The 27506-nt window shown below is 37.8% G+C and overlaps 1 protein-coding gene across 6 annotated transcripts; it reads left to right on the top strand.

The window, feature by feature from the left end:
- The first annotated feature begins 216 nt into the window (after positions 1-216).
- Positions 217-24525, top strand: DDX46 (DEAD-box helicase 46). Of its 6 annotated transcripts, none has more exons than XR_011322486.1 (25): positions 217-340; positions 2559-2747; positions 3025-3165; positions 5024-5141; positions 6040-6205; positions 6506-6657; positions 6958-7071; positions 8729-8894; positions 9256-9376; positions 9729-9904; positions 10352-10473; positions 11277-11355; positions 13170-13252; positions 14014-14178; positions 14544-14706; positions 15631-15824; positions 16396-16533; positions 17014-17163; positions 17704-17901; positions 18501-18719; positions 20532-20676; positions 21351-21424; positions 22224-22302; positions 23384-23573; positions 24346-24525. XR_011322486.1 is itself a non-coding variant. In XM_069772964.1 (24 exons), the coding sequence occupies exons 1-23, from the start codon at positions 324-326 to the stop codon at positions 22269-22271; spliced, it is 3138 nt and encodes a 1045-aa protein (XP_069629065.1). In that variant the 5' UTR covers positions 217-323; the 3' UTR covers positions 22272-22302; positions 23387-24193. The 6 variants fall into 6 exon arrangements, 3 of the variants coding, with proteins under 3 accessions (XP_069629065.1, XP_069629064.1, XP_069629063.1); XR_011322485.1 differs by lacking the exon at positions 24346-24525 and adding an exon at positions 23905-24193; XR_011322484.1 differs by lacking the exon at positions 24346-24525 and adding an exon at positions 23905-24193 and having other exon boundaries at positions 22224-23573.
- Positions 24526-27506: the final 2981 nt, after the last annotated feature.

The raw sequence follows: 27506 nt of genomic DNA, 5'->3' as shown, positions 1-27506 counted from the left end.
TCCTTGGCGGTTTGTCCTGGCTGGGGAAGAGGGTCGTGGTGCGGCGGAGGACGTTTTTCACCGGGCATCCCGCCGGGACCGGGCAGCGGGGCTGAAGCCTTTGCCCGGGGAGTTGCGGCGAGCGCCGGGGCGGCGGGCAGCCGCCCGTTCCTGCCCGTTTCGCTGCTGCGCCCTCCGACCGCCAGGGGGCGCCGCAGCCGGGCGGCGGGCAGGAAGGGGGGGGGGGGGCCGCAGACTTCCCGCCGCGCCTCTCGTCGTCCCGGCCGCTGGGGCGCGGAATGGCCGCCGCCGTTTAGCGCAGGGACCGCGCCGCCGCCGCCGCCATGGGCCGGGAGTCCAGGTGAGGGCAACGGGGTCACCGCCGCCACCGGCCTGGCCCGCGCTCGGGGTTCGGCGATTCCCTCGGGCGGTGCGGTGCGGCGCGGTGCGGGGCGGGGGGGGGGGGGAACAAAGGGCGGCGGCGGGCCCGGCCACGGCAGGCCCCGGCCGGCGGCGGGAGCTCGCAGCTGGCCCTGAGGGCAGGGCTGGGGGGCTCGGGGCTCTGCGCCGGCCTTCGGGGCCCCGTCGGGCCGCGCGGCCGAGGCGCTGTGAGGAAAGGTCCGCGATCCCCGGGGAGCCGCCGGGCCCCTCCGCCGCTGTGAGGAGCCGGCCGTGGGTCTGGGCCCGGAGGCGCCTCGGGGCTCTGGGCGGGGGGGTGGGGAGGTGGTGGTGTGTGTGGGGTACAGGCGGCCGGTTTTGGTGCGGGGCGTTGGGTCCAAAGTGCTGGGGTAACGGGGAGGAAGCCCCCAGCCTCTCTGAGCCCAGCCGGCCTTTGCTGGCTTGTTTTAAAATAATAGCAATGGCATAATTAGCCCGGTAGGCTTTTTTATCTGGATTAGACATTTTTGCTTGTTCTTTTTAAGTTTATGCAGGATCGCATGTCTTTTGTCCCCTCGCAGCTGGTATAAACACCTGAAGAGGTGTTGTAAGCAACTCAGCAGCAATGGGATCGTGTACTTTGTGTGTTTCGGGTCAAGCCTGTGCTGCCAGATGATTTGGAGCTGCTCACACCTGTCGGGCTTTAAACCAGCTCCAGAACTTGCAAGTGCTGTTGTGGCATATGTCTCCGTTTCCTAGTTTAATGTAACCGTCAGATATTAACACTAAAACTGTGACACAGTAGTCCCCGCATGCAGTTGTGCCTGCACTGTAACAGCTTCCTGGATCCTTAACGGAGACTTATACTGTGTGAGGCGCATGAGCTGAAATTTTAACAGCCGGCTTGGGTTCAAATTAGTGATTCAGTGAAGAGCTGGGTACTCCCATAGATATATCTAAATTAGTTTCAAACTAGCTAGGGCGGCAGTTGGTGCCAGCGGGACACTGTTAGAGACTCAGGCTGCAAAATCTCCTGGGAACTGAATGCCAAACTGCTGACGCTCAAGCTAGCAGGACTCCCTCGCTTATCACAGTAGAGCTTCTCTTCTGATAATGACAAATTTTTTCTGTTTGGCTAAAAATAGTAGAAAAAGTGGGTTTAAACTTGTATTGATTTTCTATTTTAATACCTACAAAAAGTTTTAAAAATGAAGACATAGTAAGAGGGTGAGACTGAATGGTGGGTGGAGATGGGTGGGGTGGGCTGCATGTGCTGGAGTTGATGTTCATCAGACTGGGGCTTTTGAAACCTGGAATCATATGCTCAGCTTTATTGCACACTGTACAGGAAAACTAAAAAGAAATTTTTAGTTTTCTGAAACTAAAGTATTAGAAAGGGGGGAAGTACAGAGCAAATCCCATGGCATTTTGTGACAGAGATGGGAAAGAAATCAGAGATATCTAACGCTGACAGATGTTCTTTGCATTCAGTTGTACTGACGATAGGCAGTATATGGATATGATGCTGCTGCTGTACTGATTGCAAATGTACATGGTACCTAAATATACCAAAGTGCTGAAATAAACTATATTATTTTTAGTGCCGATACTGTTGTAATACAACCCTGTGTGGCAATGACAGAAGGGAGAGAAGGAGGTGGGGGGCTTGAGGTCTCGCTTTCTCTGCTTCTTTGTGGATCCCAAGCCTGGCTACTAGGCCTTGTCAGGAGAAAGGCTCTGCGGGTCCTGGAAAAATAAATGGAAATGTAAATTTACCTAGCTTACCTGAATAAAAGTCATATATTGTATAAAAAGCAACAAGGAACAGTTATATTTGTTTGACAAATTTTGAGGTAGCTTCAAAGAGTCTTCATCTTTTCCTATGTATAATGGAAACCAGTGGATTTTCAAAAAGGAAATTGTTCTTGATGTTCTCTTGTTCTCATGATGTGCTTATAGTAGTATTCTAAAACCAAAAGAAAAATTTGACCAAGTAATCCCTCTAGTTTCAGCATCATCAGGAGTATATGTGTATTAATCGGTTTGGCAAGATGATTACAAATGTTTAGAAATTTAAAAAGTCCAAGAAATTAAGATAAATAATTTTTTTTTTGCTTGTCCACCTAAATATGACAAATATCCTTTAACTGTAAATTGTTCTCACGCTCATGTTCATCTTTTTTTGTGAATTTACGATGCAGACATTATCGGAAGCGCTCTGCGTCACGTGGACGCTCTGGTAGCCGTTCTAGGAGTCGTTCTCCATCTGACAAAAGAGGAAAACGTGGAGAAGACAGACGCTCTAGAAGTAGAGATCGAGAACGTAGACGTGAGAGGTCACGCAGTAGGGACAAGAGAAGGTCCCGATCACGTGACAGAAAGCGTCAAAGGTATGACTTATCAATTCCAGTCAAAGTAGATAAAAATGCCTGTCTTCTGAATATGTTCTTCCACTATAATTAGTTAGTTTGCTGTTGTTCATGTTAGATTTTACTATGCTTAATGTTTTTGCTTATTAAATGGTTTCTAGGTCCTGGTGCTGGAGTTTGTAAGCTCTTGGTGGTCTTGATTATTGTTGGGATTCCTTTTACGACCTGTTCCTCAATGGCAGGCTAAAATTGTACTATGATCATGTGCTAAATAAATACAATTTTTTTTCTGTGGCAGACGTTCAAGAAGTAGAGAACGGGAACGGAGCCGAGAGAGAAGAAGATCCCGGAGCCGAGAGAGGAGGCGCTCTAGAAGCAGAAGTAGAGGTAGACGGTCTCGATCTTCCAGTCCAAGCAAAAACAGGAAAACCGAAAACAGGTATTTGTGTCCACTAATTATAATCAATGTCATAGTGGCAAGATATTGTAAAAGTATCGGTAGCGTGGAGGGAATCATCAGGCAAAGCTATGCAAAGCTTTGGTTTGTAGAACAAGGAGAATACTATGTGAGTGTACTGTTACGATCTTTTCCCACTGCTTAATGTGTCTAACGCAGTTTGTTGTGAGAACGTTTCTGTAAAAGAAAAAGTCCCAAGCTGTGGCAGCTAAAAAAAGCAGTTAACTTTAAAGTTAAGATTGAATTTAATTCTGAAAGTTTTGTAGTGCTTCATTGTTATCTCAGGTTCCAGTATCAATAAGTAATGTTTTGTGTCCCAGCGTGTATGCCCAAGTTAATAAAGTACAGGTGCTGTCTAGCACAGGCATTACATTGTAGTATAACTTTCTTCAAACTTGTAAATTTCTAGGGAATAGTAAGTTTTAGTTACCAGATTTACTCCAGTGTAGTGTTCTCAGTGATGTGCTGTATCATTTTCTTCCTCAAATAAAGCACTTTATTTCTTTGGAAACATACAAGACTTTTAAAAAATGCAGGTAGGGTAGGAGCAGGGGATCTATAAATGGCGTCATGGTAACATCTATAACAGGAATTCCCGAACTGTTACAAGTGCCACTGATTATACCTGAGCTCAATGTTTAAGCCATTCTTTACACAAAAGGTGTTCTAAAGACTGTAAGCCAATAACGTTTGGAATCTGCTTTTTTTTTAAATGATATTTTTGCAGAAAAATAAATTATATAGTGTAACACTTCAGTGAAGCTCAAAAAGTCTCCTTTGGTAAAGCCACCACCTGTTTTATCTGCTGTTTGTTAAATTCTGTGGGTGTGCTTAGTGCTGCAATCAATACAGATTTGAGAAGTACTGGTCTTAGGGGTTTATAATTGAATAAAACTGTCTAGTAAATAGACTTGGTAAAGTGGTGAAGCTTGAACTTTTGTAGATGTTGAGTTTAGAAATATGTAAAAACTTACTACAGGTTATGTTCTTTTAAATATATTTTAATGGATTTTTCAGATATAATAACAAACAGCATATAATCATACTATACTGTAAAAGGCGTGGGAAGTCCGTAAGTTGTAACAGCAGTCTGTATAAAGAATAAGCAAGTTGGTGACAATCTAGAAATCGTGAGAAGCTGGAATCACAGTGTCTTTTGGAATAAGTGTGTGGTTTGTATTAGAGTAGCTCAATGAGATTTAATTGGCTAAAGTGAATTTTACATTTATTATCATGAGTTAGCTCATGGATGCATTTTTTAAATTTTTTTTTTTTAATTGGAAGCAAGCAAGGATAATAAAATCTGTGACAAATGGGTTTTATATTAAATGCAAGTCTGCATGTTACATTTGAGTTACATAAGTAGCTTTTCCCAGAGAGAGGTGGTTTTATGTCCTTCAGCCAGTACTGTATGCTCAGGGGGACATTCAAGCTTCTGTGGCAAGATGCTAGATCACTTTACCTTTCTCTAGAAATTCAACAAACAGGAAATTTTTAGTATCTCTTTTCTAAGCGCTGTCTTCAAGGAGCTGTAAAAAAACCTGCAGAACCACTAGCGTATCAATTTTAAGTGTTTGGAAATGAAGTCTGCAACTTCCCCCTGTAGAAAAATGAGAAGAACAGAACTAAAGCATGTGAATTGGTGGATTGCATTTCTGGTAGTTAAAGGGAATATTTCCATAACATGGAAAGATTCTCTGGGAGGCAGTGTGCTTTGTAAGGTATTCGAAAACATAAGCCTGTACAGCGTGTTCATAGTTCTGTTTTTATCCAGCACATGTGTATCCCTGCCCTGAGAAAAGCTGTAATGTTCCAAGAAATCTTTGATCTTACTTTTCAGATCAAGATCTAAAGAAAAGACAGAAGGTGTGGAAGTTTCCAAAGAAAAGAAAAAAGACAAAGAAGACAAAGAAGAAGAGAAGGATAAAGATGCCACCACAAATACCGTGGCCACTGAGGTAGAAGCTTTTAACACTTATAAATTTAAAAGATAAGAATTTAAACCAGGAATTAAGTTAGCCATAGATTACTGCATCAACAAAAGAAAACCTGTTCTTAGAGCTGAACAAAATCCCCACTGAATGAGAGAGTGTTCTCTTCAGTAACACAGACTCCTGTCATGGGGTACGCTTCCAGTTCTTGGCATAAGAAACATTCTTCTCAATTCAGGATTTCAAACTGCTTAGACTGTGAACCACAGGCAAGTGTGAAGATCTCTCCTTTTTCACACATTAGGTGTCAACGGATGAGCTGAAAATTTTTTTGGCCTCTGGACCCAGGCAGGAATCAAAGAACAAAGGGAGAGGGAAGCTCACTTTGCCTTGTTCTGTGTCATGAAAAGACGTGCCTAGATGAAGAATCCCCATACTAGCCGTTCTGGCTAACTCTTCTAAACCAGCACGTTGTTACTAACGCTCCTTTGTTAACAGTGGCTGCACTGTCAGTGAGAGCTCCCCACGCATAAACCGATCACAGGTTTTTGTACTAGAAGGACTTTTGGAAGTAGAGGGTAGCGTGATAATTCTTTAGTCTTTTATGGATCAATGGCTAAAATGAGTTGAAACTCACTGGTGTGAGTTACGTTTTTTTTTCCTAGTAAATAAAGGAAAGTTTAATTTGCTATAATCTTAAAAATTATATAGCAGCTACTATCATGAAAAATAAAATAGTAACTGCATTATTTTACTTTAAAATATTATAGTTGATGTTAGTATGTTTCATTTACTTCTGTTGTGATAAGTTTGTGGATGTCCAGTCTCCTACAGCATGCTCACACAACAGTTACGTTTGTTTGAAGAAGCATAGGCTAAAGCCAGTGGCCATTTATTTTCACTATTTCGTTGTTTTTTATCATAGAATTTTGATCAGAACAAACTAGAAGAAGAAATGAGAAAACGAAAAGAAAGAGTGGAGAAATGGAGGGAAGAACAGCGCAAGAAGGCTATGGAAAACATAGGAGAACTGAAAAAAGAAATTGAAGAGATGAAACAGGGGAAAAAATGGAGTTTAGAAGATGATGATGGTATTTAACTTTTTATATATGACAGTTAAAATACTTTTGTTCCTAATGTTTTTATTATATTATCTTTAAAGCATTTAATTACTTTTCAGAAGGTGAACTATAAAATAACAAAACCTAAATCTAGTCATGGCTTCAAATGGTTTAAGATACAATTGAGATTAACAAACTGGAGAGATTTGTATGAGGAAAAATGATACAGTAATGAAACTGGACTGTAGTTATTTGGGTAGACTAATAATTTAACACATGTGAGCGCTTCTCTCTTTCCCTGTTTTATTCCCGTCTTCTTGCTTGTATTAGATGATGAAGAGGAAACTGCAGAAGGAGAAAAAGAAGGCAATGAGGTTGAAGATGAAGAATTAGATCCTTTGGATGCTTATATGGAAGAAGTAAAAGAAGAAGTCAAGAAGTTCAATATGAGAAGTGTGAAAGGTGGAGGTGGGAGTGAAAAGGTGAAATCACTTATTAAGATTTCTTATCTTTGTCTTTTACTTAGTGTTTTAATATCAAAATGGCTTTGAAAAAAAGGGGAAGTGCAAAAAAGCAAGTAAGTTAGATGCACTTAATGCCTGTTTGCCTTAACTTTAATTTCCTGGTGCTTTTATCAAGCATTATTCTGATAAAATTTCACTGAAGGAAGTGAAAAAAGCCCAGCATAATGCATTCAGAAGTACAAATATTCTATATATTTTATACAGTATGTTTTTTGTTTTATATGCTAGTGCAATAATTTTTCTTAACTGTTTTTATAGAAAACTGGACCAACTGTTACCAAAGTAGTAACCGTGGTGACAACCAAAAAGGCAGCTGCAGAGTCAGAAAAGAAGAAAGGGGAGCTCATGGAGAATGACCAAGATGCAATGGAGGTAATGGAAGTGTCTTGTATGTCTACTGTGAAAAGGCAATGTGCCTCTGTTAAGAGGCATGAGAATGAGATTTTTCCATCTCCTAGGAGATAAACATTCAGTTATTTAATTCACAGAACACTGGTCAGAAGGTTTTTTCATCTTATGCAGTTTCTTGTTACTTGTACTGTTTGGGGTTCTTTGGTTTTGGTTTTGGGGGTTTTTGGGGGGTTTTTGGGGGTTTTTTGTTTTGGTTTTTTTTTTCAGAAATTGCCATTGCAGTTTTATTGTTCAGAGGCAGTGTTATACAGATGAGAACTGAATGAGTGCATCAGGTTGCCTGGCTTTGTATTTGTTCTTAATATGGCTGGGCTGGTGTATGTCACGTGTAGTGTGTGTTCAGTTCATGTGTTCATGTTACTGAAATTGGGCAGGCAGTCCTGGTGATCCTGTGTGTGAATGACCCACAAGCTAGCATAGAGTGTTTATGTATACAGCTGCTCAGTCTGCACATTCAGTTGCATGTATCTAATCTGAAAAAAATGAGGTTTACAGTTCTGCTGAATTTCTTTGTAAGTAGAAATATATTCATTCCCGAAACACCTGTAAGTTACAGATCTCAAAATACTTCGTAAATCATAATGAGACATCTCTTTTAGCACAAATGAGAGGTAGATGTTTTCATTTTACAGTTTAGGAAAGAGTAGAAAGGAGTTTGATTCTGCCGGGGGCTACAAAATGCTATGCCAAGTCGTGTTCTAGTAGAGGGCACCCTAAACCAAATATATAAGCATTGTCTGTTACACTGGCTGTAACTAACAGTGTTTTAGTAGGAAGAGGTGGTACAAGTAAATAAATGTAAGCTGCCCTTTCTGGATGTGGGTTCAATGAATTTGTAGATCTCCCCTTAGTCTTTACAGTGCACATTTTTCTGCATGTTGAGCAATGGCAGATAAGCATGAGTATTGAATTTTAACAGCACAGTGCTCTGGGATTCTCATAGAGCCATATTGCTCAGGGATTGGACCTGAACTTCTCAGAATTACTCTTCTGTGACCAAACTGCCTTCATAAAATGCTTTCAGGAGAATAGGAATATTGAGTGCTTAATGTGGTTTTGTGTGGTATTGTAGGCCTGAATAGTTGTTAAGTGTATAGGTGTATTGCTGTCCGGGAGGGTCTGAGACAGCCTTGCCCAAGTCGTAGACTAGATACCCTGCTAGCACTGTAGCTCAGCTAGGTCATGGTAAGCTCTATGTTGCTGCAGTTCCAGTGTTAGTAGAACTCAGCTAGTTTAAAGCTGAGTTGGGTGCATCTGTCAGAACTGTGACTGCAGTAGGACACGAATCAGTGGTATGCTGGCTGGATTTTTTTTCTTAATATTTTCCTCTTGCTGTTTCAGTTGCATGGCAGTGATTATTTCTGAATGACAAGGCTGGTAGTATTCATAAAGTCATGAAAGTGATACAGAACTCAATGAAAGTTAAGGTTTGGGAGAAACATGAAAGAAATAGAAGAAAGAACAGTTGGGACTCTTAAACTGAGAGTGGGTTTTCAGTGTCTGGTCTAATAGGGTAAGAAGTAACTGTTGCATCTGAGTGAAGTTCCTTTATAAATGAAAAAACAGAGCCTCTGAATATCATTCATACTAATTTACACACAAATTATAATCTATGCAGTATTCCTCAGAAGAGGAGGAAGTTGATCTTCAGACTGCCCTGACTGGCTATCAGACCAAGCAGAGAAAGCTGCTAGAACCAGTGGATCATGGGAAGATAGAATATGAACCTTTCAGGAAAAACTTCTATGTTGAAGTACCAGAACTAGCTAAAATGACTCAAGAAGGTAAGGACAAATACAACCAGAACACCTTGGTTACTACTGAAGAAAAGAAAGATGGATTTTGATGTGCAAAGAAACAGCAAATTTTTTTGGAATATAAAGAGCATTTGGAGCAACTTGGTATAGAAAAACATTGAATCAGTCAGAACCCTATTACTTATAACTTCATATCATTATATATGAGGCTTTCAGTGAAAAATTTACCGGAGTCCTTTCCACCTACCTCCTGTATTTATGTATAACAAGCTAATTCTGGTGGTGCTAAAACTAATATTTCATGTTCAGGGACAGATCAAGAATATTTTGATCAAGGTGGTAGAGAAATGTCAAGTTTGACTCTGTTGTAATGCAAACTCTATTTCAGAGGTGAATGTGTACAGGCTGGAGTTGGAGGGAATTACAGTCAAGGGAAAAGGCTGCCCCAAACCAATAAAAACCTGGGTACAGTGTGGTATTTCCATGAAGATTCTCACTGCCCTCAAAAAGTAAGCAAGCACTTTATGAACTATATCATGCTTGATTTTGCTCACTGTGTTCTATCATTAGTTTATGAGAAAAACCTTTTTCTTTGTTGCATAATGCAACATGCCCATGTTTATAGATGCTACATATATAGTCATCAGTGTTTATCACTCAGTATGGAACTATTGTTAGGAACTATTCCTTCTGCCATTTGTATCATGCTTTGCTGCTCATTTTTAAGCTGTGTTTTTTGAATGGCACTGATACGCATATGTAAATATAAGTACGCAAATTTTTTTAGCATGACTTTGTGATTCACATCTGTGAAATTTTGTGTATTTTATTCTTAAAATATCTTTTTTTCCTTTCTTTAAGACATGGCTATGAAAAGCCCACTCCCATTCAAACCCAGGCTATCCCAGCGATTATGAATGGACGTGATTTGATTGGCATTGCTAAAACAGGAAGTGGAAAAACTATTGCATTTCTGTTGCCCATGTTCAGACACATTATGGATCAGAGAGCATTAGAAGAAGGAGAAGGTCCCATAGGTACAAAGCTTTTATTTTCAAAATTGCTATTTAAATAAATAAAAACTCAACCATACACTTCAGAAGGGTCTTCAGTTCTTCACTTGTTTATAGGGAGGAATGCTTACTTACTGATGTCCATTTATGAGTGGCTTTTTTTTTAATTTAGTTAACGATCACCGTACTATTTAATATTGTTCGTGATCACTTTGCTGTCTAATGTTGTTTCAAGAGCACTTGCACGTCCATCTATCTGGAAAGGGAGACCTTACTCCTTTGATTTTGAAACTTTGACCAGATTTCCTCCCCATCCTCGTACTGTCTTAATTTTCTTTTTCTTGAAATTACATTTTTTAAAATATATGTAAGTAAATTGCTGTAAACATTATTACAAATTATTCATTTTTGTTGTATAAATAACAACATCTCTTATATTACAATGTATGATGAAAATGCTTTGCTTTTCAGCTGTCATTATGACACCTACTCGTGAGTTGGCTTTGCAGATTACCAAGGAGTGCAAGAAATTCTCAAAGACACTTGGGCTTCGAGTTGTCTGTGTTTATGGAGGAACAGGAATCAGTGAACAGGTACACAAAAGACATACCTTACTTGTCAGATAACTCTTGAACTTTATTAGTTAACGTTACTTTCGCAGTGGATTTAGTTCCTTTCTCTTTCCCATAAATCCAGTACTTTTGCAGCCTTCATTATGGATTTTCTCTGTATAAATGGTCGTAATGCAAAGGCTTAACCGTTTCCACCTAACTTAGCCTTAAACGTACTAATCTTGAAAATTCTCAAGTATGGTCCTGAAACGTTTCAGACTGTTTCTTTTTATGTATGTACTGAGCATGGCAATAGTTAAACTATTAGTCGGATGTGATAGTTTGAAAGTTATTGAGAAGCTATACTTTTATGAGAGTTCCCCTCAAGATAACAAAAGCCAGAAAATGTTAACTTTTCGTTTATTGCATTATGAAATATTGCATGTTAGAGTAACTTAGAGATTAATTTCAAGGGGTTTCCCCACCCACATTTATTGAAACAACAGGAGTGACCATCTGTGATGGAACATGGTTTATTTAGTATCAGTTGTCCCTGATAAACATGTGACACTTCTTATAGGCCCTTAACTGTATAGAAGTCATATCCCTATTATAACTACTTCAAGTTGTCAGAGGTTACTGTTTTGGAAAGCAAAGTTTTCCAAAGGCTTAAAGAAACTGCTGCGTAAAATCTTTACATAAACAATTCACATTAGTAGAACAGCTGTATTACAGTGTATGTCGTTTTCTTTTTTGCAAGGTGATACATGTTTAAAAAAAAACCAAACAACCACCACAAAGCAAAAGACCACTCTAATAGTTTGTTTACTGTGTTTTGAAATCAGATAGCTGAACTCAAAAGAGGTGCTGAAATTATTGTTTGCACACCTGGACGTATGATTGACATGTTAGCAGCTAACAATGGTGAGTAGAAAACCTTTTCCTATGGAGATTTTTTTATATTTGTTGTGTAATTCTAACAAATTCAAAAGATCATGTATTTTGATAAATGGTCTTATGGAATTTTCTTATATCTCTTCAGGCTGCACTATCTAGCTATTGAGAATATATAGCACTAATAATAGGTTTAATCATACATTGGTTTGACTTTTTTGGGGAGGACAGGAAATACTACATTCTTGAAGAGTTTCTGAGAATGTTTATCATTGTTAAACTTAAAATGTGCCGGTCCAAATTTTTTAAATTCAAGTCATTTAGATAAAGGTTATATAAGAGTTGCTTATTTTATCTGTCCATTGATGCTTTATTATTGTTAGTGTAGCTCAGCAGTTCCCCACTTTTAGTAAAAGCATCTGACTGCCTTTATCTGTTGGTTTTAAAAAACAAAGAAGCCCTCCCTAAATAACTGTTCAAAAGTAAAAGAACTGACCTTACATCAAATACTCAGATTGATTAAACTGAGCCACTGCAGCTTTAAGAGGTTTTGTCCTAGTGTAACCATTGCATGCTTATTAGATAAAGTTTTATTATTAAATTATTCCACATCAAAACCTCTACTAAACTGTTGACATTATTTAACTTCTGTGGAAAAAGTACCTTCAAGACATATAGAACTGGGCTTCCAAGACTTAAATCGTCAAAGGTAGGTACATTAATGCTGTTCCCAAGTAATTTTACAAAGTTATTATTTGGGGATGAAAGTGTTAAGATGTTAAATAGATATGTAGATTTTAAGAAATATTTATTTTGTTCCTTAAGTTTGAATTCCATATCTTAAAAAACCTCAGCGCTAAATCTCTAAAAAATAATTTGAGGATTCAGCTACAATTTGCTGAAGCTGAAAGGACCAAATTCTACTGTAGTTTGATAGGCACAAGTCTTGAGTGATAGTTGTCGAAAATGTGAAAAATCTGTTCCATTCTGAGAGCATTTGACAGTGTCATTCCACAGTTGTTTGGAACTGAATGTGTTCACATGTTTATATCATTTGAGAATATGATTCTTAAATTCCTGAGTTAAATCCTTCTCATGAAAGGGAATCTTAGCTATTTGTTTGGGAAGGGTGCTAATTATCCTGTCCATCATAATTTCAAAATGTTCACAGATATACAACTTGCTTATTTTGTTTCCAGCTGTCCCAGAGTTTGGGGTGGTTCTTAATTTTACACTTAGTAATATTACTGGGTAGGTTTTAATCTTTATATATTCATTTTGAAAAGACTGCTTACTCTGTTTTATGCATATTATTACGAGTTAACTAGAATTAGTATGATTATCCTCAAATAGTTATTTCTATCTCCAAGGAAGCATTACATATTATATGTGTAAAAGGAATTTTTCTGAGGCTGCAACAGTTAGCACTGGACTTTGCCTTCCACACATGCGCTGTAATCTCTAATATGTTTTTTTCTAGGTGGCGCTGTCAGATAATGGCTGATGTGGCTCCTTGCTTCATCTCAGTCTTAGTTTTATGATGTGTTTTGGCGAGGGCAGTTTTCTGAATTTTACAGGTTCTTCTGGCCCTATGATGGTATGCAAGAGAAGAGTTTGACAAAATAAAGGGCCTTGTGCATACTTACACATTTCCCAGAATGTATATGTGATTAAAATGAGAACATTAAAATTCACATTTAGTGAATTTTTTAAAAAATTAATTAATGTCTTTGTTAGAAGATAGTGAGACTATATAACATTTTTAAAAAAAAAAGTTATTCCTGAGGGAAACTAAATTTCCATTTGATTTTGTTTCCCATGTGTTTTTTCCTCTCCTTTCACAGGTCGGGTAACAAATCTCCGTAGAGTCACATACGTTGTACTTGATGAAGCAGACAGAATGTTTGACATGGGTTTTGAGCCTCAGGTAATTAATGACATGAGTGATATTGCCACAAGATGTTATTTTCCACTTAAAGGATTTTGCAATGCTATGTTATTATTACACTGCTAATGAGTATTCAGAAAGATGTGCTACATATGGACAACAGTTTAAACTGACTCTTTAGTTTTTCTATTATCCTCACATGCTTTGTTTTCAATAAATTCTTATATAGCTTAGATTTTTCTCTAATATACTTTTTTTTTTTTTTTTTTTTTTTTTTTTGCACAGTTGTTTTGGGTACTTGTGGCCATGTTGTAACCCTATGTAATCCCTTGATGCAGGTGTCATATTAGTAGTTGAAGCCTGCTTATAAAGTCTTTGATGTGTGGTGGTAATGTCGTGCAGGAGGCAGGAACAAAACGTTGAAAATGTTGGTGAAAAATTACTTGCTGGCAGCTTGGGACGTCCAGGACTCTTTCACTTGTCATCAGGCTATATTGTCCCCCAAAACTAGAAAAATTCCTTTATTTCGGCTCTTGAGCTGTAGGGTTTCTGCTGCATGTCTTAATATTTCTGCTGGGCTGTTGTTGGGTTGCGTATTGCCACTCAACTTCCCTTTGAATCCAGCAAGTTATGCCTGTCTTCAAATGCCAGCACCTAGGTCCCAAGAGGAAATCTGTAGAGAAATATTTTGTAGTCTGTGTAGTGCAGATACCACCTCACTTTAAAGACAACAGCTCTCTATCTGTATGAAGTTCAATTACAGCACTTGGATATTAACAAGGAATGTTCTCTTAAACCAGGTTATGCGCATTGTAGACAACGTCAGGCCTGATCGTCAGACTGTCATGTTCTCTGCTACTTTTCCCAGAGCTATGGAGGCGTTAGCTCGGAGAATCCTAAGTAAACCTATAGAAGTGCAGGTCGGAGGCAGAAGTGTTGTCTGTTCTGATGTGGAGCAACATGTTGTGAGTATCACACATCTGCCTTGCTCATCTTCTCATTTGCTTGCAAAAGATTATTTCCAGCAATATTGAATATAAACTAATATACCCACAGAACTTTTATTTTTTAGAAGTTTAGTGACTTTGTTAAAGCTGAACTCAGAATAAACTAACACTCTAATCCGCAAATGCAATGTGATCACTTTTTTTTTTTTAAAACTTGTTCTTGTACCACTAAGCTGAACAGCAGTTTTGCCACTAGCTGTGGAAACAGCCTGAAAAAGTCATCTCCTGTTCCTGATTTTTATTTTTATGCACCCTGAATGTGTTTAATGACTGAAGATACAATTTATACTCTTTCTGCTTTGCTTTTGTATGTCTTTTTCCAGATTGTCATAGAAGAGGAGAACAAGTTTTTGAAGTTACTGGAGCTACTGGGACACTATCAGGAGAAAGGATCAGTTATCATATTTGTAGATAAACAAGAACACGCTGATGGGTTGTTGAAAGATTTAATGAGAGCCTCTTACCCTTGCTTGTCTCTTCATGGAGGTAATTTGCAATCTTAAGGATTTATATTAACAACTCCAAACTAGAATATTGGTATTCAGTAGTTATAAAGAATAAGTTACTTAGTTCCTGTATAGTACCAATTATTATTTCTTCCTAAGCAGCTTTTACTTTATAATTGGGAAAGATATTTGTCTCTTAATTTGAAATAGGCATGATAGCTTTCCATAATTACTCTTTATTGTTCCCTGGGAGATGTCATCAGATGCCAAGTCTTGTCTTTGTGCAGCAGGATTGTTACTGAGAGTTAACACCTCTTGGGGAATATTACTAACTACTTGCTGTTGTAGAGCAGTGAATGCCATTGGGGGGAATATTATATGATATTTTTATTTGAGATTCCACAATAATAGCAGCTGTTGTTTCACTTTTCTGCCATCAAGTAGTAATATAACGGCAGTAGTTTAGTAGCAAGAGGAGGAAATCTCTTTAGAATGTTGTCCATCCCAGAGTATTTTAAAACTTTCTATATATAATGCTTTTAAAAATACAGTAACCAATAAGTACAAAACCACTGCTCGTTTAGTGCAACAATGGAAGAGGGAAAAATATGATCATTCTTCTGAGACTTCTATTGCCTTTAGAGAACAGAAAAAACCTCCAGATGAAGTCTCCATTTAATATAAGAAGTCAAATAGAAAATCATATTAAAGAAACTTTTGAGGATCTTGGTATGGGTAAACATCTTTTCATAGTGGAAAAACTAAAAGTTTTGTTATTCTGGGTAGTAGACTAAGATCGATTGTTTGGGCTAATGTATGTTGCCTGTAAAAGAGTGAATGTATTGAAATTTTATTTGCTTAGGCTTTCAGTTGTTTGAGGTTGGAGGGTAGTTTGACCTGTGTACAAATTCTTTTGGCTCAAAGCAGAGCTTTATAATTAACTGTTTTGTCTGGTTTCCTGCAGGTATTGATCAGTATGACAGGGACAGCATAATTAATGATTTCAAGAATGGAATTTGTAAACTTCTGGTGGCCACGTCTGTAGCAGCAAGGGGCTTGGATGTAAAACAGTTGATGCTGGTAGTCAATTATAGCTGTCCCAACCATTATGAAGATTATGTGCATCGAGCAGGCCGAACTGGACGAGCTGGCAATAAAGTATGTATAATCAGTTGCCTTTTGGTTATTACTGAAAATTTTTCCTTATTTATTGCTTGATCAAGGTGTTCCTAAGGCATAGCTACAGAGGGAGTTGTTTACATTATTGGTGGGAAAAGGGTTTTCCTTTAGAGTGCATCTAAGGTTTTTGAGTGATTGTGTGTAAAACATATTCTGAATATTAGCGCTGTGAAGGTTGGAACTTACACGTTCTTCTGATGTACGAACGTTCTTTTAAATCCTGTTTGTGGCTGAAAGTTTGGGTGCTTTTCACTGTTGGAAATGTGCCCTACTAAATTTATAAGATTTTATTTTCCAAACTTTTAACTATGACAAGATTGAAAGGAAAGACTTCAGTTTCTACCATCTGTGGTTGATTGCCTCTGTATCAGCTTCCTGGGAAATGTCACTATTCATTCTACATTCCCACTAAAAAAAGTTTATGCGTGAATATCATAGTTAGTTTTATTGACCAGAACAACTGTGTCTGTGCAAGGGTGCTTCAATAAATTCAGAGATAAAGTGTCTTCAGGGATTTTTCTTTATTATCTTTTAAATTAATTTTGACCAGGGATATGCGTATACATTCATTACTGAGGATCAGGCACGGTATGCTGGTGATATCATTAAGGCTTTGGAATTGTCGGGGAATCCAATTCCTACTGATTTGGAGAAGCTCTGGGCTGACTTCAAAGACCAACAGAAGGCTGTAAGTAATTCTTTCTTCTGTAGTGGGCTTTGGTCTGGGTTTAACGCGTATGCACGTGGGTCCGCTTGTACAGTATACATACATGAGTCATCTCACTGACTTCATTGAGAACACATACGTATGCTTAGGTAAGCGTCTATTTTCAAGATTGGGATCTTGAATGTCATTTACAGGACTGTTCTTGAGAATTTAAATATTGTCATCTGGTATGTGATAGAGAAATGCCTACTGTATAAGGAGCACTTTGGTTTTTATCAAAATTCACATAAAAGATAATTAAGTTCTTTCACAGAATTTGTATTATTATTTCTAGAGCTCCTGCCATCAGAGGATCTTGCTTATGCTGAGAAGAGTGACTTTGGAGTTTTTCCATTAGATATTGCTTCTTAAATAATTTCAAAATTATTTGTATAATTTTATAGTTATTTTATGACTATTGGACATACTTCTCAGTATGAAAATACATGTTTTTATTTTCAGGAGGGAAAGTTGATTAAAAAAAGCAGTGGATTCTCTGGCAAAGGTTTTAAATTTGATGAAACAGAACAGGCTTTGGCTAATGAAAGAAAGAAGCTACAAAAAGCAGCTCTTGGCTTGCAGGATTCAGATGATGAAGATACAGCTGTTGATGTAAGCACCTGAAAATAAGATTTAAGTTGCTTCAGGATTTCCAATATATTTGTTTTTTCCCCAGTAGGTTACATAATGTTGCAGATTTTTATTACTCCCATGTCCTATGCTACTGATTTAGTTAAATTGCATGAGTAGTTATGTAAATGTCACAGAAATTCTTTTCTTTGTAATATTAATCTTGTGTAGATGAAATAGAACTATTGCTCTCAATTACAAACATTTTTTACTTGCACTGTTTTAAAGAAATTCATAGTAGCCTTTTCTATTTCTAAATCCTTACTAGATTCCTTTTTTAATGTTTGTTAAGAGTCATTTTTGTGGCTTGGAAAGTAAACACTTATGTTCAGACTTTTTCCTAATGATTAGATGATCTGTTCATATTTCTGATCTGTAGTTCTGGGCAGGCTTCTACCGTTTATATAGGATTAATTTCTTTAAAAGCATGTAAACTAAATGCACTTTAGTGTTTTCTTTCTTTAGGATGATAAGATTATCTAATGGTAAATGCAGTGATGTAATAATAATTATTTTCTTTAGATCGATGAACAAATTGAAAGCATGTTCAATTCAAAGAAAAGAGTAAAAGACATGGCAGCACCAGGAACATCAAATGCTCCTACACCATCAGCTGGGAATGCAGAAAAATTGGAAATTGCTAAAAGATTGGCTTTGAGAATCAATGCCCAGAAGAATCTTGGAGCAGAGGCACAAGTATTGGTCCCCTTCCACTTTAAGGTCAGGCTCTTCAGAGAGTAATTTTTTTCTTTTTCTTTTTCTTTTTTTTTTGTTTAAATAAAAGCAATTCCTTTGTTCTGTGGCTGCCATTTTATTTAGTGCTTCTGCACACTAAAAATATACTGCATTATTTAGCTCATTTGTGCTGGGCTAACTCAGTTACAAGTTGTAGGATTTGTAATTGAGCTAATATGATAATAAGATTTAATACAGAACTGGAGATGCTTTGTCTGCCCTGGCAAAGAGTTAATTCATTACTGATAAAATTACACAATTAGGTTTTGTCAGCTTCAGCAGAGTTGCAGAACATCTCTCTCTGTTTGAAGCATGTGATACACAATCCATTTAGATTTAGGTTAATGTGATCTGGATTGTCCAAAGGTATTTTGAGCTGAAGATACAAAAGACCAGTAAGATCTTTTCTATGCAGATGTGAGGGGAGTTATTGAGAGGAAGGAAAGAAGAGAAAGAGAAGTTTGGAGAACGTATTTATTAGGTGGACAATTATATTACATAAAAAGCTTTAATGAAACCCTTGTTGGTTTATATAGGACTTCTTTTGGCTACCTTGTTCTCAACATGGACCTATATTTTTACAGGATGTGATGCAGCAGGCTACAAATGCTATCCTGAGAGGAGGCACAATTCAGGCTCCTACTGTATCTGCCAAGACTATTGCAGAGCAACTGGCTGAAAAAATCAATGCTAAGCTCAATTATGTACCCATAGAGAAGCAGGAGGAAGAGAAACAGGATGGAGGACAAAATGAATCCTTTAAGAGATATGAAGAAGAATTAGAGATCAATGACTTCCCACAGGCAAGTAACCATTTTGCTATAATCAGGTATAAATGACCATTATTTAACAAAGGCTATCTTCATAGTTTAGACTATGATTATAACAATAAAATATTTTGTCTTTATTTCTTATCATACCTAATTGAAATTACTACATTATCTGTGATTATTTCTCAGTTTATAGATACACAATGCTTTGGTCATATTCCAGAGAATATCAGAAAAACAAGCATTCCTTATCATAAAAAAATCTTTCCACCCTCTGCCACTGACTTCTCTCCTATCTGAATCTTTGACACTGTCTGGCATTTTATTTCAAAGGTCATACTACTGTGACTGATACTGCTCTCTGCTTTTTTATTACCTGAGTATTTTTGCCATTCACAATATTGCTGCTCTAGTCTACCTCATCTGTTATTTTGAGCATTTATATTCCACAGTATCAAGCACAAATTCCTTGTATTTATCTTTGAGGTTCTGACCATGTTTGCCTTATTTTATCAGGTGGTTGTGTTATTAGTTTGTTACCCTTCCCCTCTCAGAAATCCTCTTAATTCTTATCCTAAGCGGTTTCTCATTCATAGAACATGTTCTAGATTTTATAATTTTGCTAAGGATCTTTCAAACCCTTTAAGGATACGCTTGCTAGGTACAAAGCATTGCCTGCTCATAATGGCTAGACAAGTAACTGTTCTGTTGTCTGCATGTGTGTGTCTGCAAATAAATAAATTGTAGATCTTTAGATTTTTTTTTTTTGTAGAGCTGCACTAGAAAAAACAGCTCTCTTCTGGTCTTCTTTTTGTTGTTCAATATTTTGTAACATTTTCTCTGAAATACTGATGTATATATGGCAGTTCATCAGTGAGAATCACCACTGCTCATTATGTCCCTGGAAAATCTCTATAAGGAAGTGGGACTCATCTTGTACTGTATGCGTGTATAACACGGAACACAGTGCAGATCTGAGGTGACAGAGATAAAGTAAGATAAAATGATCGCCTAAAGCAAGAATGACAGCTGACTCTGTAAGCTGGTTTTTATAGCAGTACTACACAACCATTCAATACCATCACGTGTCAGATACGCATAGGGTAGGCTTCCCGATTACGGGTGCAGTCATTTCTGAGAGTCAGATTAATGCAATTGTCTCAGTCTACAAGTAACTTAAAAACGATCTACTAGATGCTTTCTAGTAATTTCATTGTCTAAATTAATGGGATGCATTTATCATAATGAAGTATTTTTGAGGCTATTGTAGAGATTTGGGACAATTTTTACAGGGTTTTGAGAAACAACTGGCAGTGTTTATTCCTTAGGCTTTATTTATGAAGATTTTAAGGTTTACTTATTTTTGTCTTTAACCAATGAACTATGTAGACATAAATAGCATTTATTTTGTTAAAGGGAAGTACTTGCAGCCATTAACAGGGTATGTTTGCCCTTGAAGTCTATTCCTGTACAAAAAGTGCTAAATAAAATACTTGAGTGCTGCTTTAGAAAATCGCAAGAAAAAATAACAAGTTTTAAACTTTCAGTGTAGCAAAATGGAAGGTCTCTATAGAGTTCTTGCTTCAATAGTACTATGCATCCATTCTCTTTTCTCCTTCTTCCATAACTTTATCTTGCTGACATAAGAGGCAGATGTTTTTTAAATATACTTGCATAAAAATAACTGGCTAAAATTTCAGTCTACATTTTTAAAGTAGAATGCCATGACTGATTTTCACAGTGCAGTGTTCTTGTTGTTTGTCTAAAATGTCAACTAACCTTTGGATTGCCATTTTGTGTGATGCCTTTCTCCTCATTGATCCTCCCATATCCTTTGCCTTGCAGACTGCCAGATGGAAAGTTACCTCCAAAGAAGCACTACAGAGAATCAGTGAATATTCTGAAGCTGCCATTACAATCAGAGGAACTTACTTCCCTCCAGGCAAAGAACCCAAGGAAGGAGAACGAAAGATTTATTTGGCTATAGAAAGTAAGTATTCTTTTTATAAATGTTTCACTTAAAGAGAGGAGTCTAGTTTTGTAATTAGATATGGAATCTCTGTAGTTGTAGTGTTCAGATGCTCAGTTACAGACCCACTGTAGTTAACTTTGCAATTACTAAAGAAACAGTCGTTTATCTTAATACACTTTGTCAAGTGATCCATGGCGATCACAGAGATGCTTCTCCTCATAAGACTGACTTGCCACAGAACAACAGCAAACATATATGGAATCAGTTTTGGAGGAGATGGAAAGAAAAGAGAGGGGAAAGAAAAAAAGAATAAGCACAAAGATGTCTGTGCCCCTGTTAAATAAGGAAGAAAATGGATTGGGATGGGGGGGGCTGGCTGTTAAAGGTATAAGAAATTACATCAACTACCACACAAAAACTTTGCAAATCTCATGATGGTTGAGTAAAGTTTTTCTCAAAGAAACCTCTAATCCTAGGTATTTCTGAATAATGTAATTTATGACTGCCTGTTTTAAATATCTTCCTTAAAACAGAACACAGTCTAGCCGTGGCAGTCTGTACAATACTGGAGTGTTCTTCAGCAAATAGCTGAGGATATTCAGCAAGTTTTATCTGAAAATAGCAAGGAGTGTTTATTCTGTGGGCTTCATATACAGAAAATGTTTAAGATGGTAATATTTTCTTGTCTTCAGGTGCCAATGAACTGGCTGTACAGAAAGCAAAGGCAGAAATCACACGACTTATAAAAGAGGAACTCATCAGATTGGTGAGTGAAATATCCGGAATGCAGAGGGAAAGTGCCTTAATTTATGCTTTGTGAGATTGATTTCTACAAATGTTGACGCTCTGGCATATATTTTCATTAATATCAGGGGCTGGGACCTATAGATCTCAAAAACATTGTTTCATTGAACAGCCTAGAAAATATATTGCTGTGTTCAATCAGCCAGACATACGGCTATTATCCAGCCAGCAGATGGAGATAACACATTAACAGAGCTTTTTGAATGAAGACCCCTTTAAGAGTTAGGTCCCAATAAATTTCCTAATTTCAGCACCATAAGGCAGGGGAGAGGCGAATTATTCCCCTCATTTTAATACTTTATATGTGTTGAGAGATTTGTTTTGCCATAACTTCACAGTGTACCCAGCTAATAATCGTCTGTGTTCAACATACTCTGTTTTCAAATAAGATACTGTCTTGAGAAATCGTATTTTGAGTTCTCTGGTTGAGGAAACCTTGGCTTTCTCTAGAATAACCTTCAGTGATACTACATTAGACTTGACAGTGTCTTTGGCTTTTTCTCTTAAGTAGCCGTTCAAATCAGCAGTCAATTCCAGTGGTCCTGCTGTGAGCCATTATTGATAGTTTTGGGGTTAGTTTTTGGGTTTGGTTTTGTTTTGTTTTTTGGTTTTTTTTCAAAATTGTTGACCTTCCCATAAAAATGGTTTTCCAAAGGAAGGCGATTGCTAAGGAATTGCTAATGTACATGTAATGTGGATTTAGTGAAATTCATTTATCCCTTTTCACTTCAAACTGTGATTATGCTCTTCTTTATTTGCAGCAAAATTCATACCAACCAACCAACAAAGGAAGATACAAAGTTCTATGAGTATTTGGAGTTATCTGTCTGCCAGTGGCTGGTGCGTGAAACTTTGTGGCTTCTGTTGTTTTTGCTGTTTACACTGCTTATTGTAAATTAAGAATTTTTTTATTTTGTCTTGCGGACATTTTTTAACAGAAAATTGATACTTGCTGAAACATCTTAATTCTCTCCACTAAAGTTATCAGTCTTAAAGCAGACCAGTTTTGGCGGAGCATGATTTAATTTAAAATTGCAGTTTATATACTTTTCATCATAAAGAATATAAAATAAAACAGATTTTAATTTTTCTGACAGACTATACTGTTAAGTAAATTAAACAATGTTGGGATTTGTGTTGGAAATTGTTAGAATGTACCTGCTTCATATTGTGGGGATGATTCATGCCATATCAGTTTATACTGGAAAAATGATAAAACACCAAAATAAAAGCAGGCTTTTCTCCTGATCCATAGCATCTCTCTGGCTGGTTCCACACACATTCGTTCCCTGTACAAATGTCCCCCTAAGGTCAGAGAGTCTTGCAGTGATCAGAGTAGAGAATTTTATCCAGAAATACTTGAGGTCTAGTTTTAAGATCTTCTTACCCTTTTCACATCCCATGTTGTCTTTATCATCCAGGTAATAGAACAACTCTTCGGGGTTTTTGTAAAGTGAAATGTTTTGTAGTATGAAAATAGTTTTCCTGTTTTTTTCTAAACATCAGAATTTTAGGATTTTATTTTTTTCCTCATTCTCTGACATAAGAATGAAAGCCTGTTTAGTTTAAAAAGAAATTCTCAGAAAAAAAGAGAAACCTCTTTTGTAATGGAATACGACTTTGTCACTTTTTTATAGTATTCTTATATATACATTTAATGTGATTTTTTTCCCCCAGGGTTGTCATCTTTATTACTGTTAGGACATGGCTTTAAGTAAAAATGAATAATATTTATGAGTGAATTCCACAAATATTGACTATCATTGCAGTCAATAAGCTACTGGGACAAGACCTTTGTTTTTGAGGTCTCATCCCCGTAACCATTAGTATTCACGATGGATACTTACTACTCTTAAGCATTTAACTTTCCTGTCTACTTATCTGGAGCCTAAGCGGTAGCAATTGAATCGTCTCATTCTAGCAGCTGCAAGACTTTCAAGATGATGACTTTCAAAAGGACTTTTGTAGAAAGCTTTTCTTACCTGACACATTGAGAAGAAATGTGTCATTTTAAAACAGCTGTGTATATACTGCTTTAACCCTGGTGAAGACAAATCATACATCCTGCATCATGGCTGTATAAATTCACAACTTCTATTTCCCAGCTTCAGGTAATTTAAATGACTATTTCTGTTTGCATACAACTGTCTGTTACTCTAATGTCAGTGTACCTTATTTGCAATACAGGAAATGAAAAGTAATGATTATACCAACTTAACAGTATACATATAGGATAAGAACACCCAATACTTGCCAATATTAATACATTGAGTAGAACAAAGAGAAGAAGCACACACAATAACACTTCTCAAAATTTAAACCAGAAATCTCAAACTAAAGCCCTATGGTTCCCTTTAAATACATTGGGTTTCCTTCTGTTAAGAACTGGGTTTTGCTATGTTTCATACAACTTGTTTGTTGAATTGTCTAACTTTTTGACAGTGTACCCCCTGAAGAGTGACAGATTTTGGTGTATTTAATGAAGAGCACTTTCAAGTTTGGACAGCCTGACACTTCTTTAAAAACCTTGTTTCAAAATGTTCATATATATATATATTGGTATCTCCTAAAAACGGCATGACGGAGACATTTTTTGTGATTTCCAGCTTTGCACTGTTGGATTTCAGAGATGCAACAATGTATAATCTTTAACTTCCTGGGGTTTTTAAATGCAATGTCAATATTCCTATGTTTTTTAAATTCCAGCAAAAATAAAAATAATTTCAATGTATATTTTTCAGAAACTGTCTTTCTGAATAGCTCATCTGTTTTCTGCACTTACATTGCTTCTCTGTTTTTTCCTATGACAGTTAACCTCATACTTTTTGGAGTAGGGTGATGTGTCGAGTAACTAGTGCTTGTGTTTTTCTGCTTGAAATGCAGTGAGATGCAGCTCTGACTCAGCTAAGAAAGTCACAGTGAAGGTGTTTGGATACATGAAAACAGGAGCGAAATGTATGTAAGCCAGAGGAGAAGAAACTCTGAAATTAACAAATACATAAGGAAAAAATAGTGGAAACAAGATGAGAATAAAAGTTTGGAGAAGACACAAGTAATGAAAAATGTTATATTTAGTTCTTTCCAAGTGTTTCCATGGATATAGACAAGATCTTTATGAACATCCCAGTTTGGCTGCTTTCCAGGGAATCTACCCTGGACAGATTGCTGTCACCAGTTCTTGGAAGAGCACAGGGATGCTGTATTTCTTTTTTTTTTTCTTTTTTTTTCTTTTTTTTTTTCTGTTTGTTAATGCACATAAGCAGAGCTTGTTCTGTTATCTGCCCAAGGTGATACACTACCAGCTTTCTAGGTTGCCTTACACTTTCAGTGCTTGAGTAAACAGTGGTATTTGGGGTGGATTAGTGATACAAGTATTTGATAGTGGATCGTGAATGAGTTTCTGCACGTGTGTGGCAGTAATGCAGTGTTGACATCATGCAGTGGAGGTGGTGAGGGGCAATACTCTGGGAGTGTTGCTGTTCTCAGGGGACAGGACACTGGCACTTTTTGGTGGCAGTGAAGTAAGAGAGAACTGCTGTGTAGGTGAAGGTCTGTGAATCTGGAAGAGACGGTGAGCACCGGGAGTGGCTGGAGGCACAGAAGGGGAGCCCTGTGCCATTGTTTTCTATGGCAAACCTCCACCACAGCCTGAGGTCCTGGCCCCAGTGGGTCCACATCAGAGGTTAGGGGAGGGAGAGAGCAAGACTTTTGATCGCAGCCCTGCTGGCTCCCTTGTTCTCTGTGCAAGTGGCCCACCAAAGACTGAAACAGCAATATTCCTCACTGCGTTGTGAAATGTTAATACAGACATCCCATCTGTTGCTGTGGTGGCCGTTTGCACGTGAGAGCTGATGCAGCACGTCAAGCTACTCTCTGTACGGACGTGAGTGGGCAACTGGGCAGAGGTTTTGCTCTGTGCCCTAGCCAGGAAAATGGGAGAGGAGGACTAAATCCAGTGTTCTGGGTGGGAAAGACAGAACTCACAGCAAGATGAAAAATGTGTGCAATCACAGTTCAGAATTTTATACTACCCTAACGATATTGCACATCGCCACCACTCTTTGTTTCGTTAAATAGGCAGCTTAAGGCTTACTTTACATGTTAGTCTTTATGCTGTAAAAGTTGTAACAAAAATGTAATGAGTGTAGATCACAGCCTGGCACGTTCCATAGCTGTTCCCTGTCCTGGCTGCTTGAGATTTTACTTGTACAATTAAAGTGGTGCAGTCTGTTTAATGTGCATTTGGCTGCTAATTAAATAAAAGATTCTGAAGCTCAAAGTGCCATCTGTAGGAGCTTTTCTCACTCGAGTCTTCCAAGTGGAAGACAAAAAAAATAAAGATTTTTAAGCAAAGCTTTGCTAAAATTCTGCAATTGTAATAGTCAAACATAAAACAAACACCAAAGGCTGGATCTAGGATCTTCCTAAAATAAGAAAAAGAATGCCAGAGTCTCAGGGAGAGAGACTGCACTTTGTTATTTCAGTTCTTCAGACATGTTTACATTTGTAAGAAATGGCAGTTACTTCAGTGAAAATAGTGACAGGCTTAGAGAGACAGGTACGTGTATCTGTGAGAATGGAGCCTGTGTAACTTGCTAGAATTGGTTTTTAATTTTCTACTGTGGACACATACTATCAATGTTGTGTTTCTGAACACCTCCATTAAGAGAGCCTTTTCTAAATTTGCCTGAATGCCCTTAAATAGGCTGGTGAGGTGGTTCTCAATGTGAATGTTGGTGTAAAACCAGCCCTTGCCACAAGCCTGCTTGCAGAGAGTTACTCGTTCTGGCCTCCTCACGTGACGCTCAAGGAATGCACTTTCCTTTGATTATTTTTCTTGACCCAGATCTCTTCCAAATATGGTCTCAGCTTAAACAAGTTTGTGTTCTTAGAGCTCGGGCGTTTGCAGAAGAAATTCTGGCTTCCAGCTAACTGTGGCTGTATGGGGGGAGTGGAGGCAGAGAGCAACCAAAAAACGTAAAGATAAAAGGCGCACAGCTGGACTCAAATTTGTCCCCAAATGTACATTTTGTAAAATGTTTATACAGTGCTAGAAAGGAAGATTTGTTTTCATAATTTTTAGCTACAGTGGAAACAATTGTTTTTAAATAAATGACCATTAGTCTGAGTGATTGCCACCCAAACATTGCTTCTCTGAGACTTCTCATCTGAAACAGATTTAAATATTTTTCTTTAGTCAAAGGGAAAGATACAAAATTGTCAAGCTGACCAGCATAAGCAGAGGTAAATTAATTAGTATCTCAGAACTAAGTAGTTCTAGTGAGCTAAGAAATTATTAATAACCTACTGTGGAGTGAGCATATGATTCTTAAGTTATTTTATACTTTGGCCATTCCAAGTACAAAGTTCATCATCACAAACGTGTTTCTCAGACAATAAATACCAGTGGGCAACTGTTCTGAAACTAACTGCTGAGCAAGGAAAATGTTACACTTAACGAAAATCCTTCATCTTAACTAAAACCTACGTTTCCTGTGCCTGTGCATGTTAGCAAACGAGTGAAACTGTAGAAATTATCAGCTCCGATAATTCATAGTTAAATAGACAGGAGGTCGTGGCAGTTATGGTGCTGAATTCTCCCGGCTTGCTCAGCGCGCTGTGTAGCTGAGGACTGGCGAGAAGGTCATGCATTGGCAGAAGAAGGAACTTGTGATTTTAGGCCCTTCCTCTCCTTGAAAATTTGGATCCATGAGTGAGATCTCTAGTGAGGGAGGAGGGGAATGGGACTTTGCGGTCTGGATGTAGGAAGGGGCAGCATTTCATTGCATCTTTTACCTTACAGGTAATTAATGTAATCATTTGCTACTGCTAGCAAGAGCAGTCCTTTAGAGAAAGAAAAGGAGGAAGCAGATTCGCAACCTGAGTAGCAGCCGTGCTTCAGGTCCTGGGGAGATTTCACAAAACAAGACAGTTGCAGACCAATTTGTCTTTTGTTTGGTTCCTGTTTTTATTAGCACAGCGTGCGGATGAGGAAACTGGACCCTGTTGCTACCAGATTAATATTTGAGCACTGTAGGCATCAG

Source organism: Haliaeetus albicilla, chromosome 27, assembly GCF_947461875.1.
Source record: "Haliaeetus albicilla chromosome 27, bHalAlb1.1, whole genome shotgun sequence".
Taxonomy (NCBI): Eukaryota; Metazoa; Chordata; class Aves; order Accipitriformes; family Accipitridae; genus Haliaeetus; species Haliaeetus albicilla.
This window is presented reverse-complemented; position numbering and strand designations above follow the sequence as displayed.